The sequence below is a fragment of the Lathamus discolor genome, chromosome 3, assembly GCF_037157495.1.
Source record: "Lathamus discolor isolate bLatDis1 chromosome 3, bLatDis1.hap1, whole genome shotgun sequence".
NCBI lineage: Eukaryota > Metazoa > Chordata > Aves > Psittaciformes > Psittacidae > Lathamus > Lathamus discolor.
The window spans coordinates 75,458,948-75,477,635 of record NC_088886.1 but is presented as its reverse complement, the minus strand read 5'-3'; the positions used below and the strand labels follow the sequence as shown (position 1 = coordinate 75,477,635).

The 18,688-nt window shown below is 38.4% G+C and overlaps 1 protein-coding gene across 3 annotated transcripts in view; it reads right to left on the bottom strand.

The window, feature by feature from the left end:
- Positions 1–18,688, bottom strand: part of FAM171B (family with sequence similarity 171 member B) — a 191,242-nt gene that overhangs the window by 166,331 nt on the left and 6,223 nt on the right. For all 3 annotated transcript variants that reach the window (XM_065669863.1, XM_065669861.1, XM_065669862.1), the window contains exon 2: positions 187–420. In XM_065669863.1, coding sequence (XP_065525935.1) covers positions 187–420 — 234 coding nt within the window. The remainder of the gene's footprint in view (positions 1–186; positions 421–18,688) is intronic.

Below are 18,688 nucleotides of genomic sequence, written 5' to 3'. Positions count from 1 at the left end.
CAGTAATGAGAATTTTGGTTAGTCTAACAGACCATTTGCCCTTACATCTGCTTTGACAGGCGCCATCTCCCTTGACTGACATCAGTCATTTTCTGTTGACAGTAACTACCCAGACTGCTGAGAAAGAGAGAAACTTAATTACTGACAGATAGGGTTTAATAATAGGACTATAAGACGCTTACGTACTTGGCATTCTCCCAGTCTTCCAAGGCAAAGGTGTTAACATGTAGCCATCCTTGTATGATACAATAGTTAAGCTTACTCCTAATTTGTATGGAACTTTTATTAATACTGCTCCATTGCTTCCAGTAAGAGTAGAATTTGTCTTTGTGTAGTTAACAAACACTTCTACAACCGCTTGTTGCAGGTACTGATGACTGATTATGTCATTTACTTGAACTTTCAGCATAAAAACGGATCCTAATAAAAGGAAGGAAGAACAGGAGGTCATAACACATCATAATGAAGGAACATAACTTAAATTTGTAAAAAAATCCTAGAGTTTATGCCTTGGATATTAATTCACTGTACAGTGGCTCTCTCTCTCAACAAAGGTAAGTCGCGGCCAGAAAAAGGGGTAATCATACAATTACATACCCCAGAGAATAGGGAAGCACAAAGGAAGAAGGAAAAGACGATACACAAAGATGCCAAAAATTGTTTACCAAGCTCAGAAAATATAATACCCGAGTTAAAAAAAAAAAAAAACACAAACAAATTGAATTTACAAAGTCATTTTTCCTCTTTTTGTTTAAGCTTGAACAATTCATCTGTGACAACATAAGATTTGATGTGCCTTGCAAGTGCTCTGCACAATCACACAGATAATACAGATGGTCTTGTCATTCAAGTGCAGCCCTTGACTTGGGTCACACATTTAAAGATGCACCTTGAATTCTACAGACAGAGGTGCCTCACGTCTAGGCACTGTGGGATGGCACATTTATTATTTCATTGTAAAAAGTAAACAAATGCATCCAGACACTTTGTTTTAATCACCTCCCACCAGATTTACAGTTCTGGCCTAGTTTTCACCTTTCTGTATTGCACCTTCTAAATAGTAATTGTCTACTGTTAATTAGAGGATCTGACATTCCTTTAGAATACCTAGAGTGTCTTACAGAGATCATAATCACAGTGACTGAGCAGTATGTTGAAAACAATAATTCCGCTTGAACAACAGTCTCAAAATGCTCAACAGCTGCAAAGAAAATATTAGAGAGTCTTGTCATAGACAGCAGGTACATTAAAACAGACTATCATGTTATATCCAGTGTGAAACTAAGTTATTATCACAACATAAAAGTATCTATGAACCACTGTTAAAAACACTTCAAACAACATCAATTTTCCAGTATTTCAGTTACAGACATACTACTATTCAACACCACTGCACTACTTCATGCCCAGATTTTTCAAGTACATTAATAATGAACATGCATGTCTATTTAGGTCAAATGTTAGGCTAAGTTTATTTGAAATTTGTCTCCCTGAAACCATAATCCAGTTTAATTATGTTAACTCCTCTGTAATTGACATTGACATTACACCAAGAGATTTCTATCATTGACCTTGATTTAAATTAAAGGCCTTACGAGGCAGAGAACAATGAAAAAAAAAAAAACCAACCCAGTATATAGTGAAGACATGCAAGTATGGCCTCTCTGAAATAAGTATTTATTTAAATCTATTATAAAGGATACCACATATTCAAGCAAAAAATGAGCTGCACACGACAAAAGATACACTGGCCTCAATTTGTTACTGTTTACTGCATACACAGCAAAAACTTATCAGCCATGCTCGTTTGATTCTCTACAGCATTACAGAAAAAAGCCTACATTTCCTTGTGCAAATTCATATATACTTTCGAAAAAACAAAAAAGATCCCAGTGGTACTCAAACATATTTGACGGAATTAAACAGAAAATGCACAGTAAACTTAGAACAATGTCATCTGCATTCCTTCTCTCTGCTATGGGATCAGAAATTGCCACAGCGTTCTTCAAAGCTGCCTGAAATGGTATTGAGAAGATGAAGAAGCACAGTTGTAAATGCAGACTGAAATCCCAGGGAGAAGGTTGACAAAAGTCTTAATGTAGGACACAGTCCTACAGCTGCAAGCCCTGAAAGAGTAATTACCTGCATATTAACTGTCATATGTATGTAGCAGCTACTCAAGTGAAAAATGCTCACTTCACACCAGCTAACAATAAGACAAAGATTACAGGAGACCTGATCCCCAGCTCTCATTGCTTCTGGCCTTATCTTTTATGTTAACGCAAGACTTCCTGATAAGAGGAGGTATGCCAATCAGCTGGGAGTTGCTCCCTCCCTGCAAGTAAATATACCAGCAAATAATTTAGATTTCATGATATCACCCATAATATACTCTGCCAACCAGGCACTTGAATTTTTAGTGCAATTTAAATTTAATTTATTATTTTATATAAATTAAAACCTAATTAAAAAAAAATCTTTCCATTCCTCAACAGTAATAGTGCAGAAGACATGAGCACACACAATATTATGCCTCTGAATCCAAATGCTAGCGGAACAACAATATGTAAAAAAATCCCAGTTAAAAAAGCCACAATCCAACAGTAACGATGATTTTCCTCCCCCACAGCCACGTTTCACTGTTGATTTATATAAAACAGTGTAGCAGAGCATCCTACAGCAGGACAGCTGTGACAGCCTAGTTAAAAGCAGAACAATCACAAGGTCCTGACAGCTTAGCCTGTGTGTGTAGCCATGGTCCAGCATGTACGACTGATCCGTATCTTGCCGATATCCCCTTGATCAACTCCCTCCTCAAATTCCCTCACATGCCTCACATGAATTTAATGTGCAAATTCATCAGGGATATTTAATGGCATCGAGTTATTAACAATGTCATATTAACACTCATGACATCTAATTTGCAAAGAAAGTCCTGCTTTTTTTTTTTCCTAAGTATCTTAATGCACAAGTCCTTAAGGACACTTGTAGTCTCCAATATGATGGAGACTGCAGTAGAATTTTTTTAATAGAAATAAAATGTACTGAAAAACATTTCAGATGCAAAAATGAACTGTTGGTTAACTTTAACAAAACAGAAGTTGATAAATATAACAACAGATTAAACTTGTGTTTTTTTCTGGTCACCAACACTTGCTAAATGCAAATGGGTCAGTATCTCAATATTAAACAGATTTGACAGAACTTTAACAATTCTAAGAAAAAATTCAGTCTTATCTGATTTGATTTGTGCTGCCTCAGAGAAAGGGAGATATGTCCCTTGGCAAATCCACTGGAAATGCCAGCTTCTATGCCATTAAAACATTTGCAAATAAATCTCCATACAAATGCAGCAGTTACTTAGACAAAGGGACACTTCTACCACATTCAGCTACTTCAGAAATGTCACAGCCAGGAAAATGACACTTCATTTCTTCAAGCAACAATACCTAGTGCTTGGAATTTGGTTTCGCATAATTGCCCTAACAACTGTATCATAAAATTAAGTCAAAAAACTGCTTGGAATCGCAAGCCAGGTACTAAATGCAACAGTACAAAAAAAAAAAAAATCAAAAACCCACCCCCCACAAAAAGAACCTCTTTACAATGCCCCTATGTAATTTATTCTTAATTCTTTACATGCAGATAAGCGTGACATCCGCTTACTGTATTTATCTGAGATTTAATTAACATGGTCAAGGCGAGAAACCTTACAGGCACCAATATATTCCAAATTACACATATCATTAATTGTGAGATACAGCAGTGAACACACATACACAGGGTAATGCCTGGGAAGTGTGATAAACATATAAAGGTATTGGCTTTCGCAAATCACAGGTGTGGCTATATGGATATAACTGTATGAGTTCACAATAACAGAAACAAAGCTCGCTAAGGACACAAGAGTAGACAACAAGTTGAAAATGGCCAGAACTCTTGAGCAAAAACGGAGTCACATAGCAAAAGAATTTGTAAAGGTAAAAGAGAGAAGGGGGGAGGGGTTTGGGGCTTGGGGGGCTTGATATAAGAAAAGCTAGTGCCAGGAAAACATGAAGTACTTCTTAGCTTAACTTAGGTTGTAGAAAGAGAACAATGTTTGTGTTGTAAGTCTGTGGAATTTAGTGACCCCACTAAACATGAGTAAATTGTTTCACACTAGTCTTCTAAAGTACCTTTAGCTTTAAAGAACAATGTTTGTGTTGTAAGTCTGTGGTGAGATTACAGGATTTGGTGTCCCCACCGAACATGAATGAGTTATTTCATACCATCCTTCTACTTATCAGTTAGTTTAGAGACAGAGCCTCCCAAACATCTGCTAGCTTGGAATACTCCTCGTCTGCCCATCCTGCAATAAATTTTGCAGGAAGGTCACACTGTTCTAAATCTTCGCTAGTTATCAAAAGATACAGCTATGGCTGGTTTCAGCTAGTTGTGTGATTACTAGGGCACCCAACTGTGCCAAAGGTGAAAAGTACACTGTGAGGAAGACTACTTCATCTTGAAGACCCCCACTCACAAGAAGTCTGCTTACTTCATCCTCAAGACCCCTGCCCACAATCACCAAAGAGCAATGTGCAGATGCCAAGAGAAGGAGACTTTACTATCATAAGTTCCTGGAGCTAGTTATATTTCCCACCTATACATGGGAATTGTGAATATGTATATGACTAATGCAATAGTGAAAGTATATACACCTGTAACAAATACTGTTCAGTACACCTCTGGCTACGGTCACACACCCAGAGCTGTTCCTTTTGCTTTATTGACTTTGTCTCTCAATAAAACCTTCTTATCTCGTTTAGAGGAGTGAGTTCGTATTTCACAGAAGTATTCCTACATATTCTGCAGCCCAGGTATAAGCCCCTTTTCCTATTTATCACCAAGGTCCTATAGCAAATGAGGTTCTACACCTTGAAGCAGGCAGTTACTCTTCTCAAAGACAATGACAAGTACCCCATTAAGCAATTACGGAGTGATGGGAACAGTAACTGCAATTAAATAATTGATTAGACCTTTCCTTCAGAGCCTTTTCTCACCCATGCCAGAAAAGGCACATGCTTAGGTGTGTTTTATGAGAACTGTCCACACTGTATTATGCTCCCAGCTAAACAGACAGATGATATGTCTGCTGTGAAACTTGCCTGGTCTTAGCTGATTGAAAAATCGTTTTTCCATCTTTTATATTCACAGAACACCATATTTTTTGGCTTAATTAGGGATATGAAAGGTGCACTGATCTTTAAAGAAATCACATGTTCTAAGAATATTGGGTTTTACTACACATGCAGTAGTGCAATGCATAGCAACATTGCAGGGGGAGGGGATCAATGAAATATATAATCTACACAGTCAACACACATCTGTCCTTAGTTTAAAAAGGTCATATAAAAGCAATCCTCATGCCCAAAAAAAAACAATCATTACTTCTTAAAATTTGCTTAAATCTACAGTAATGCCAGCAACAAACTACAAAAGCATATCTATAAAAAGTAAAAGCCTGTTCTACCTTTAAAGCTCATTAAAAATCCATACACATAAAGATGAGCTGTGCCAGCAACTGACACAGGGATGATTTAGTGCTGAAGTAAGCCCTCCTCACCACAGTGCACCATCAGCCTGTGGTTACCTTTTAGTCTTTATTAAGGTACAATGCATTGACACAGTACAGATTTTTCTGCCTTGCACAGTGCATTAAAATGACATTATAAGTGACCCCTAAACACCGGTGACTATTTTATGGCTATATTCTGACAGTTTTTGGCAGATACTAGGATAAGTTCTCTGATCAGTTTTCAATTATGCTTCTTGCAGCTACCAAATAATCTGTAAATCTCAATTACCCCTACATCCTAATACACCGGCTAGCTATCAGTGTTCTTTAATGCTGTCTTATTCCATGCAGTTGTTTACAGACCCTACATACAATGGGCATGTACATGTAAAAAAGACATTTCTAACTCTACACAAATAATTCTATGTATTCCAAATTGGTAACAGCAGGTCTCATTTAAAAACTAATTATGCAATTCTTTAGAAAGATATTTATATGCTGCTCCTCTGATTTAAAATAACATAAAATAAATGCAGAATATATTTTTCCCTCCCAAAAATGACACAGGAATACTACTAAAATAATAAAATTCACACCGCAAATGTTTCTCCCTGTGCAATTTAAATTTTATTAACTACTGAAGAGTACAACCTATATATTTTATTTTCAACATACTGTATGTGAACAGCGAAGCAAAGAACCTCACATAATTCACAAAAGGTCAGAGGAAATTCAGCAAACTACTTAACCCAGCCGTAGAAATCTATTTCTCTGAAGAAGAGGAGGTTAGATTTTTGGCAAGAACAGCATAAACATAAGGTAAGAAATACAATCTTTCTACCTGGCTGAAAAGAGAACACTGCTGAGAGGTAGCTGACACAGCTTCATTCCTGCACATAGCACAAGGTGAAAAATTGCATTACCCACTTCTAGAATCACTGTGGGAGTTACAACTTTCATCTAGTTCGCAAACAGCCATGTAACTAACTAAAACCATGAAGTGACTAGTAAAGAACACAGGTCCATAAGGACAGACCCAGGTTACAGCAACAGCAAAACTTGCCCTAATTAAGCAAAATGGCAGCATGATTACTCTAATTCTAAAGCAAATATGGACTGCTCCTTGAAATGCACTTTGGAGAAAGCAGATACTGACTTTTTCCTGCTGTATGTAAGCGGTGGTATTCCACAGTGTTCAAGTATTGAGCCTTACAGAAAACTGCTTCTAGGCTATGCATAGATACTGAAGAAAAAAAAGGTAAACTGGAGCCCAGAGCTAATCAATATGGTTCCATTTAGATCCTGTGGAGGTAAAACCACCACTGTCTACACAGTACAATTGGGCAGCTTAGCACTCCCTTAAAATATTTTAATGCGTAATTGAACATTAAGATGTATATTTAAAAGAACAGCTTTGGCAAAAATTTCTGTAGTTGCGCAGAATATATTACTGACTTCCAGGCACAGAGCAGCAAAACAGGGTCAGGGAAATTAGGACACCACAGTATTCCCATTGCTCTGTTTCTAGTCAAATGATTTCCACAGAAGCCATCAGTAGAATCCTCAGTATGAAGCAGCTGAGGCTAGATCCTGAGGGGAACAAGGAGTGCCTTTTACACAGAGAAAGGCTACTACAGTCATCTTGCAAGAGACAGTTTAACCCAATCTAGTAAAATCTAGATGTCACCAGCAAGGAATTCACCAAGAGAAACTGTAACAGATTAGAAATTAGGAAAAAATTGAACACTCTATTACTTAAGTGGGGGATTTGTTACCGTCAGGCAATGCTGGTGAGCTTTTCCTGGGGAACTCCGAGAGCTTTTCAAACATTTTATCTTACATTTACTCCAAATAAAACATTATTTCAGATATAGAGAAACTTTCTTTCTTCAGTAGCATGTGCTGTGATAAGGACACACAGACCAGTGGTCAGACACAAGTGTGTCAGACGCCTTAAGCATCTGTACATTGTTAAGAAAAAGATGGAAATTATTTACTAGAAGTTCATTCACGTTGATATATGCATTATTCCAACACATACTGCAGTCTTCAGGTGGCTCTTTTTCCACCTACTATGAAAACCAAAACCAGGACTTCAGAAAACATTTCAGATACCATTCTGATTTCTCGGTTCCAAATCAAGACTAGGCTGCATCTCTTGAAACAACTGGGTATGTTTGCTTTTAAGAGCTGAACAAAACAGCAATGTAGGAAATGTAAACTCAACAATCTTGGGTAAGCTAAAATCAAAACATGTCATTCTTGCTCCTACTGCTTTCTGCTCATTCACTACTTTCTGAAAAGTCTTTCCCATTTCCTGTTTTTCCATGACCATCATAGTATCATCTTTTCTTGGAGCTCTGACCAGTCTCCCTCCTCCCAGCATTTACCCCATCCCAGAGTAATCCTTGATGATGATTCCATGTAATATTTTAGCCTGTGAGATCACTGATCATGAAGAAGGATCAATACTTGTCTAAAAGATCAGGTTTTTCTGGAAGCTTCATAAACTAAGACAAGAGTGAGAAATGCTTTACATTAAATTAAAAGCACTGAAACAAACCCATCAGGATGTGCACTTTAAAAGGAGACTTCAAATCTATCCGACTAAAATACTACAGAGGATTGCCTGTGGCAAATCAGCACATGATCCAGAGCAAATTTGAAGGTTCTAAGTAAATTACATGGTCAAAACTAAGTATTCATTTAGTTCAAAACAGACCCAAACCCCAGTTTCACATTATAATAAAACTGCAGTATGAAGAAGATGACCACTTGCTGAAGTACTGTCAAAAGCATTATATACGCTACAAATAAGAACAAGGCCTCCTTCCTTTCTAAAAAGGGATTTTAGCAGCAAAGAGAAGCAAATTTAAAAAAATCACACTACCTTAGAAAGAGACTGTATTTCTCAGTCAAACATTGTAGGTTACTTCTCAGCAAAAAAAAATTTATAGACTTAGCACCATTTCTTTACATAGATTTAACACTGAAATTTTACCGCTGCTTTTACACACACACAAGAAGAAAAAAAAAAAAAAGTTGTTTATTGAATTTATTTACTTACAACAATTTTGTTTCACTTAGAATAATGTTATAGTTTAAACCCAGCTGGCAACCCAGAAACCACGCAGCCACTTGCTCACTCCCCCAGCTTCCCCCCCGCCCTGCTCCCGGAGGGATGGGAAGGAGAATTGAAAGAATGGAACTCCAACGGGTTGAGATAAGAACAGCCCAGTAACTAAGGTATAACACAAACCACTACTGCTACCACCAATAATAATAATGATAAGGGAAATAACAAGGGAAGAGAATACAACCTCTCACCACCTGCCAACCAATACCCAGCCCAACCCGAGCAGCAATCTAGCCCTTCCGGGTAACTGCCCCCAGTTTATATACTGGGCATGATGTGCTGTGGTATGGAATACCTCTTTGGCTAGTTTGGGTCAGGTGTCCTGTCCCTGCTTCCTCCCGGCTTCCCCTCCTCCCTGGCAGAGCATGAGACTCACAAAGTCCTTGGTCAGAGTAAACATCACTTAGCAACAACTAAAAACATCGGTGTTATCAGCGTTGTTCCCAGGCTGAAAGTCAAAACCACAGCACTGCACCAGCTACTAAGGAGAAAAAATGACTGCTATTGCTGAACCCAGGACAAATAATTATTTTCCTTTTATACCAACACTTACCATCAAGGGTATATATTTGTACTTATGTTTGTGCATATACAAACACAACTGTTAAGCAAACAAGGAAAGGGGAGTTTGGTTTTTAAAGAGAAGGTAAACAAAATTACATAATATTCTTAATAGAAATCTTGCCTTCAAATATTAGTTTAATTCATGTCTCATCAGTACTTAGGCACTGCAATGACTTTCAAACTCGTGAACAGTCATCAGGTCAGTGTAAATCAACAAACTGAATTTCCCACAAGTTCTTGAATTGGTTCCTCCAAATTCAGAAGCAACTTAAAAGAAAGGTTAAATTTAACCAGGACTGAATATGGCCAGCTTCAAACTTCAGCTATCACATTTTGATAGAGGATGTACTTGCCTGGTGCTAATTCTTCAGAGAAGTGAGAGTTTAGAAACTCCTAATATTTTTCAAACAGACATTACCTAATATTAAAGCTAACTACCTCTGTTACACACTTTTACAGACACAGACTGCAGCACTACCTTCAGTTCATAGAACCATAGAACGGTTAGGGTTGGAAAGGACCTTAAGGTCATGGAGTTCCAACCCCCCCTGCGGTGGGAAGGGACGCCTCTCACCAGACCATGTCGCCCAAGGCTCTGTATAAAAAAATAATTACCACACTTCACAAACATGCAAGATTTTTAGTGCTTATAATTATAGTACTTGATTTGGATCATTTTATTATCTGGACAGCCTTAGCCTTCAAAATCTGTACTATAGCACAGGTAAATTAACATTTCAGTTTTTTCTATTTTAAGATCTGTTGTATGCAAGAGTGGACTGATTTAATGAGTTATTTAAGTAAACAAATAAAAACAACAAACACAACAGCCCTCTTCTACAGCTGAGTAATATCATTGCAAGTGGTTACACTTCCAAACCAAGATCTCAGACCAGATGCAGAAAAAACTGAGTAAGCATAGTATTCATTCCACAAATGTTGACACAAGCCAAATATTGATGAAATTAATGGTCTGCAAAATCAATAAAATAACACAGATCATTATAGGCTGTGCCCTTCAAGTTGTACTGCACAATCAACAAACACCCTGCCAGAATGATCATGCTTGCAAAAACTATGCAAGAATGTCATCAGACTAATCCATAAAGCTGCTTAACAACTCACTTATCCAATGGCAACATACCCCTGAACACTTCCAAGTGCACCTAGTAAGACATATAAAATAGACAGAAATCAAGCATTACCCTTCAAGCACTTTTCCAGGCTACCTAAGCAAGAGCTATGAGACTTGAACATGAAATCCGCTATGACATTTAGATGGTATTTTTTTGCCTGTATCCATTTATCACTGTGTGCTACACATACGTCACTAAAAAACATCCACTAGAGTATTTTTAAGTGCGTATCATGTACTGCTGTAAGGTACTCACTGGGTAACTAGTTTCATGGTGGTTTTTTACTATTAGATGCCGCCTTTGTTCAACTCACACATTAAAATTGGAATGTTTCACCACTCAAGACAAAACATGAGAACTCACAAGATAACAACAAACCTGAATTTTCAGTACGGAACTGTGTTTCACATCTTGCTGTATTTGTCTATTGGCATAAATAATAAGGAATTTCAACTAAATTCAGAACTGACACCTGCTAGTGAAGCTCTGACAACTACTATTACGATTACCATAGCAACTTTGCCTTTTTATTTCCTGCTATTTTGTTGCATCAGCCAGCCTGGTTCTCAGAACTCTGGTTACCATGGAAGATGGAAGCTGAGAAATTCACCTTCCTGTGGCAAGGGACATATGAAGCAGACAAAATTAAATGCCACAATCTGCAGCTTCTCTTATTTAGGATTTATTTATTTTAAATATCATCTTCTGTAATCTTATCAGAGATAAATTATTAATACCACAAGACCAAAAATAAGTAAAACTCAAATATCAATTCAAGATGAATTTGCAAGTGAAAGAGATTTAAATAAGCAAGTATGTATCAGCAATAGAGCTCCTGAAGCCTATAAAACAGAACACCTTTGCCCAGGCATTTCAGAGGCCATTATAAGACTGGTTTTTTATCTCAGCTTCCTCACTGTCTGATAATAAACCTGTAATGCTGTTCTTTCATTATTTTTTTTAATGACTGCCTGTATTTTTTTAAATGACTGATGCATTCTACCTTGCATCAGTATTGAGAGAATCAAAAAGTGAATATTAAAAATTCACACTTTGGTTTAGAATACTGGGGAAAAGTACAGAAAGGAAATATTAGAATCTGCATAATATTCTGTTTTAAATATGCTACCTGAAATACACTGTATTATATACCCTCAAGACCTATTAGGGGATAAGCAAACAACATGCATTTCCCACTTACCACCTTCACAATCAAACCTTCATTATGTAAACAAAAACCAAACAAACAAAAAAATCATTCAGCATCATCTCCTTGACAAATGAGACCATTTCTCATAGGGAATTTCTTCTCTTTCTTACAGAGACGTTCTAATGATTTGTCTAATTTACCCTTTAATGGATATCAGAAGAATATTTCAGTAACCCTGTAGCATGAATAATCCTTTTTTTTTTTCTTTTTTTTTAACCTAATGGGATAGGTACAGGATTTGTCTCATGTAATTCTTAGTGGTGGCTACTCAGTGGAATTAGCTGAAAAAAATCTCTGCAAGTTCAAACATCTCCTTAATTTGGTAGAATGGACAAAAAAAAAAAACCCACATGAAAACAAAGCAGTACCCTCTTCACGTATGACATTCAATGTCCTGAAGGTTTTAACCTTAAGACAGATATGCCTGTATAACCTCAGAGTGGCATAATACAACCTACGAACTAGTAACTCAAATGTCAGTGCACATTACTCACCATTCACAAAGTAAAACTACTGATGCATTCAGTGACATTATTCAGTAACGTGCTCATCACTACACTGAAAATACTCTCCCCCAAAAGCTGTGAAATCTCATACTACTGCTTAAAGAAAGATATTTGCAGCGTTTATCTTTCACTTATGCAAAAAGGCCCTCAAAAACCTTGGAAGAATGCCAGTGTGTAAAGACAAATATGGAGAAAATACAGTTGAAAGGTTGCAGGTCAGCATGTCCTAACTGTAGTCCTGTACATGTGGGATGGGGATTTTTTTAACGCACTAGTTAGGAAATACATACTGCAGCAACATAACAAGAACAACCTACAACCTAGTATCTCTTTCATACATAATTTTTTATTAAGGTTGAGTTTCATGAGATGAACAATCAAAAAATCACAAACCAACAATAAATTACATTAGTTTTCAGAAAAATGATTGCTGATTAAAATGACTGCAGAGTCCTACTAATTTGAACTAAGTAAAATTTCACAGATGCCATAAACAAAGTTTAAAAAAAGAGGGGAATGATAGATTCTCTTGCCCACACTGCACCAAAACTATGCATACAAATGTTTTGCTAGGCCTGTCAATTTAGTTAGAGGATTTTCTCAACATCCATGATCCATAATCCAAAGAAAATCTCTCCTTCAGCCCAATGAGAGTAAGTTTTCTTCCTTGCTCTCACAGGCAACGAAACAAGCTCCTGTGATATTTATCACAAGGCATAATTTATATTATTAACAGTTTCTATTGTTCCAAACACATGCTCTACTGATGTCCTGCATTTACGCAACATAATAATTTCTCCTGTTCAGTCACTTAATGAAAGTCTTCAAAACAAAGGAAAATTATTATCCACAATGACCTGAGAAAGCATTTTATAATTCCACTAGTGTCTATAATAGTTGGTAGGGACAAGCATCTCCTTATTTATTCCAGCAAAATACTTTGAAATATTTTGACATCATTGAACTTCTTCCTACTTTAGCTTACATTAGCACAGACAAATTATCAACCAGATTTGCTATCTCACAGAAAATAACTTACATGAGAATGTTCCAATTTCATTTGAGAAGCTTGCCCATAAAGGTTATTATTAATAAGTCATAACAAATAATTTGGTTTCTTCCCCAAATTTCAGAACCGAAGTCCATGCCATGCACCAGTATTGATTTCAACAGGCTGAGCCAAATGATACACGGATTGACTCCGCACCTTGTTAAAGTTGTAAAGTAGGTATGGTTTTTATTCAGCGCTGAGGTGCATGGGGATAGCTCCTCCAAACTATGCACACCCAGGGTCGTTTTTACCTCTACATTTATTCTCTTAAAGTATACATATGCATTAGATTACTGATACGCCTATACATATTTAGTATCTATCCCCGCTTCGTATTATAATGAGCTAGAAGGTCCTTTGCGCCTGCGCAGTGCCCCCCTCTGGTCATGGGCAGGGGTCTCAAGATGAAGTAAATGAGTCTTCCTCCTGTGGGCAGGGTTCTTCAAGATGAAGTAAATGAGTCTTCCTCTTTTTAAACTTTTCACCTTTTAATCTTCACTCATAGCCCTAGGGTTTGGTGGGTATCCCAGCCATAAACCATCTGCTTCTCCCCCTTATCAATAGACTCAGGTGTCTGCTTTTCTTATCAATAGTTGCTTATCAATAGAACCAGGCCTCTGCTTCTTCCCTTAACAGTAGTTTATGCCATTTGTTCTGCTTAGTAGGCATGATAGGTGTTTACAACAGACAACACTTTTGTTTAAGCAAGCGAATTCCTCTAACCCCTTTGTACATTGGTTAACCCTCTGCATCACCAAATGCATACATCATCTATATAAAACAACCCCTTATCTGCAGGAGAGGATATAATCCTACTTTCTTCTAATTTACACACATTAGAAGAAAACAGTCCACCCAAAATGAAATGCAGATGTTTCAAGAGAAACAGTAGCAGCTGACACACCAGTCACATACTAGCACAAAGTCAGTCATTTGAGGAGGGGACAAAATGTCTGTGGACGATAATGAGCTGAGGATGCAATCAATATGCAGTGATACGAGCCAACAAGAACCTTGTGAAATTCAACAGGGACAAATACAAGATGATGCATCTGACCCCTTCCAGCAATACCTGCAGGAGACTGAGCGATAGTGTAGTAGCTCTGCTGAAAACATAAGGGAGTCCTGGCGAGCAATAAGCTAAACATGCCAGGAGTGCACCTTGGAAGAGATGAAGGCAAACAGCACACTGCAGAGGTACCAAAAGAAGCACAACAAATAGAGCAAGACAAGTAACCCCTTCCATTTAGCACTTGCTCGACTACATCTGGGAACTGCATTCAGTTTTGGACCCACAGAAGAAGTTAGCCTTGTTAAGCCTCACAAAGGAAAGACTTTCGGGGACCTAAACAACAGCCTTCGAATTTACGAACCCACGAATTTACCCAGAAGACAGAGCCAAGTTCTCTGTCAAGACGTGCAGCAGGACAAAAGGCAACAGTCAAAAATTGCAGGGATCTGGCTGGACATGAGTAAATTTCTTTTCTTTCTCAGGGTAAACAACCATTGGAATAGGCTGCTATCCTGGTTTTGGCTGGGATACAGTTAATTTTCTTTCTAGTAGCTGGTACAGTGCCATGTTTTGGCTTTAGTCTGGGAATAATGCTGATAACAGACCGATGTTTCAGTTGTTGCTCAGTACCGCTTACCCTGGTCAAGGTCTTTTCATTTTCTCATGCTCTGCCATGAGGAGAGGCACAAGAAGTCAGAAGGGAGCAGAAACAGGACACCTGACCCTAATTACTCAAAGGGGTATTCCATACCACCTCACATCATGCCCAGTGTATAAACTGGGGAGAGTTACCCAGAAGGGACTGATCGCTGCTTTGGTTTGGCTGGGTCCCAGCAGGTAGTGAGCAATTGTACTGCGCATCACTTCAGTTTACTGTTTTTTTGCCTTTCCCTTCTTCGTTTTACATTTCCTCCCCTTGTTATTTCCCTTATCATTATTATTGGTAGTAGTATTATATTGTACTTCAGTTATTAAACTGTTTTAATCTCAACCTGTAGGGTTTACATTTTTCCGATTCTCCTCCCCATACCACCTGGAGGTGGGAAGGGGGAGGATGAGCAAGCAGCTGAGTGCTACTGAGCTACAGCTGTCCAGAGAGATTCTCCATTCTTGGAAGCTTTCGTGGCCTGACAGGAAACGAATCCCATGTGTGAATTCAGTGTCAAACATGCTTAAAGCATAGAGCACTCCTTATATCCCCTCCAGCCTAAATAATCTTCATGATTCCAGATGCTCACAGTTACTTTAAAATCACAGAAAACACTGAAAGGAAAAATCCATGCAGAATAAACATCATCTTCACTTGACTGCAGTTTATATCAGATGCTAATTTTATTACACTTAGCAAATCTGGCTGGATATTTTAGTAGGAGTACAGCATCCTACCAATTTGGGGCTCACAACCTGATGTAAATTCTATATTCTATTAGTGAAATGGGATGAACAGATACACTTTATCTTGCACAGCCTTACTTGGTAACATTTGCAGTCAATGAAAACAGAAACATCGATAATTCTGAAAGTAAGATCAGTTTGACTAATGAAAGGGTCACTCACACCTGCAAATGAAGTAACCTGCAACATGAAACCTGAAAGCAACATGGATACTCCAGTGGGAAAGATCAATTGTTGAATACAGGTAAAAGATTAATGAGAAATAAAGACATAAAAGGATGTAAACCAAAAGAAAACATTTCAGGAGAGGCAAACAAACTATTAAAGACCACCTAGAAACTTTTTAGTTTCTAAAAAACCCAGCAACAGAACAAACAAACAAAAAAAAACCCCAACACACCTAATTCAAGTTTTTCCTCCAAAATAAAATGCCTCATACTGGGTCACTGATAGCTATAACTGCATTGTGTTCAGTAAAGGCACTCAGGCAAACACTCAGCTGTACAAGCCAAAGCACTCATTAATCGAACGACACTCTACAGACTTCTGAGTGCTTTTGGGGTGCAGTGGTCATGTCAATAATGCACTTCAAAGAGAGTATGCTGGACACATGTTGAAGCAGTTCCCAGAATCTCTGTATTTTGCTGCTTCATGACCTCCTAATGCACATGGCTCAATATGTGCCTCACACTCATACCTGTAAACACTGCATCATATTCAACACAAAAAACCCCGCTCCCTCCCACAGCTATTTGCAGGTTAACCTGCTATAGCTACCAGCAGTTCACATAAGATCCACACCAAAATCACCAAATATTTCAAAATGATACAAGGAAAGTCAGAAGGTAGAGGGATATGATTTTTTTTCCCCCCTCTCTCTAACCCACCAAAAGTAACAATTTATTTCCATGTAATCTCAATGACATGCCACCTCTTGCCTCTTTCACTGGTAGAACTGCACTATCTTAGGTACCCAGTGCTATCAACAGCAAATGCAGAATGCAGAAGCAACATGGGTCATGTAGAAAGTCCAGCAGTACAAACTGACCTCATAATCCATTTCCTTCAACTGTCTCATTTCCACATTGTAAAAGATAAAAACTGTGCCGTGAAGTCTGACTTAGGTCTTTCAGTCAGTGGAGACTGTTTTTGAACACACACGATGAAGCATAATCACAACTTCAAGGAAGAAGGACAAGAAATTGAGGGGGAAGAAAATAAGGCAAATAAAACAGGAAAGAACATCATTCCCTAGCCCCGTCAATGCCAGCAGGTCGCACAGGATAGTCCCAGAAACTACATCAGACAGGAACACACATATGCTGCCCCAACAACGCCTATGCAAAGATCCTTTTGTCTGTGCATGCTTTACCCCGAAAGCCCACCAGGTGGAAGCATGAATCCTGTCAAGTTCCCATGCTACCTGTATTCTTCTACCCTCAACTGCAGGGCTCCTCAAGAGAGCTTCAAATTAGATTGAGCAACATGGTCTAGTGCGAGGTGTCCCTGCCCGTGGCAGGGGGACGGAACTAGATGATCTTAAGGTGCTTTCTAACCCTAACTATTCTGATTCTATGAAAACCAGGCTTGCTGGTGATAAGCCTAGGAACAACACACCAGTGTTTGAGGGATGGTGTGCTAGTGAGGTCCTTTGGTCTGTTGTCTCAGATGTCATGAGGTTCTGCAGGGAGAAAACTAAAAAGGCCAAAGCCCAACTATAACTTAACCTGGCTATTGCTGTAAAAGATAATAAAAAAGTTTCTTATTGCTCCTTTCAGGTGGTTGTAGTGAGATGGGTGTTTGCTTCTTCTCCCAGCAAGCAATGCGATAAGGCAAAATGGCCTTAAGTTGTTCCAGGGGAGGTTTAGACTTGGAATTAGGAAAAATTCCTTCACCAAAAGGGTTGTCAAGCACTAGAAAAGGCTAACCAGGGAAGTGGTGGAATCACCATCCCTGGAGGTATTTGAAAGTTGTGTAGATGTGGCATTTAAAGGACATGGTTTAGTGGTGGGTTGGCAATGTTAGGTTAATGTTTGAACTCTATGATCTTAAAAGTTTTTTCCACCTCAACAATTCTATGTACCATAAACTGCAGACCTGTCAGTATTCTGTTTACAAGAACACATAATATGTTTACAATCACAGGGCAATCAGAATCATTTGGAAGGTTATGGCTGCTGGTCCAACGGGAGAAGATTTTTCTTCACATCATCTAAAGAGAGCTGATAATTGCTTGCAAAACTCTCAGCATGCAGTAGTGTTTTACTTAACAAAACTGCTGGTGCTGTATGATAGTCTTGTGTTCTGCCTAAGAAGCCATATTTAAGGTAACTGGTGCTTTTGGACTGTCCTCCACACATACTGAACCATGCCTGTTGATGTTTATCACCTAGTGACAAGAACCTGCTCACACTACAGTACATGTATGCTCTCTCATATGGAAGGTCTAAGCATTATCCCCTTCTGATCTATGTCACTCCCAGAATAAGGGCAATACATTCACCAAAGGTTACTCTCTGTACAGACTCTTTGTCATATGTGAACAGGAGATGTGATGGGACTGTATGAGCATATGTTCTGCCTGTGCTACAGTATCAGCCATGATTTGGAAGACCTGCCCTTTCACACGGACCCAGCTGTTCTGCTGGATGGATCTGGAGTGCCTATTCCAATTGAAAATAAGAGCTTGAGTGACATTTCCCCTACTAGCTAAACAGCAAGAGGGCACTCCTGAAGTTTAATTCATTCTCTTGAACTTTCTAACTGTAAATTCCCTAGCACAGGGTATTTCATCAAATACGCTTTCATACTGCTGCTTGTAAAGCTGTGCATACTCACATCCTCCCTTCATCATGTGCTAGCATGAAAATTGCTTTCAAATTTCATGCTTTCTCTACAACTAGTGCCAGAAAAAACAAAGCAAGAAACACAATAGCTGCTTTTCAGCCTGCTGAATGCAACTTCTTGTAGACTTGCATGGAAAATGACAGTTTAGGAGCACACATGAGGTGTGCTGAACCACCTCTAGCAAGATAGGCAGAAGGAGTTGTATCTGGTAGTTTCATCCTGCTGAACACAGAAGCATTATTCGATAGTACGCTAACCCCTATGATGCAATGGAGAT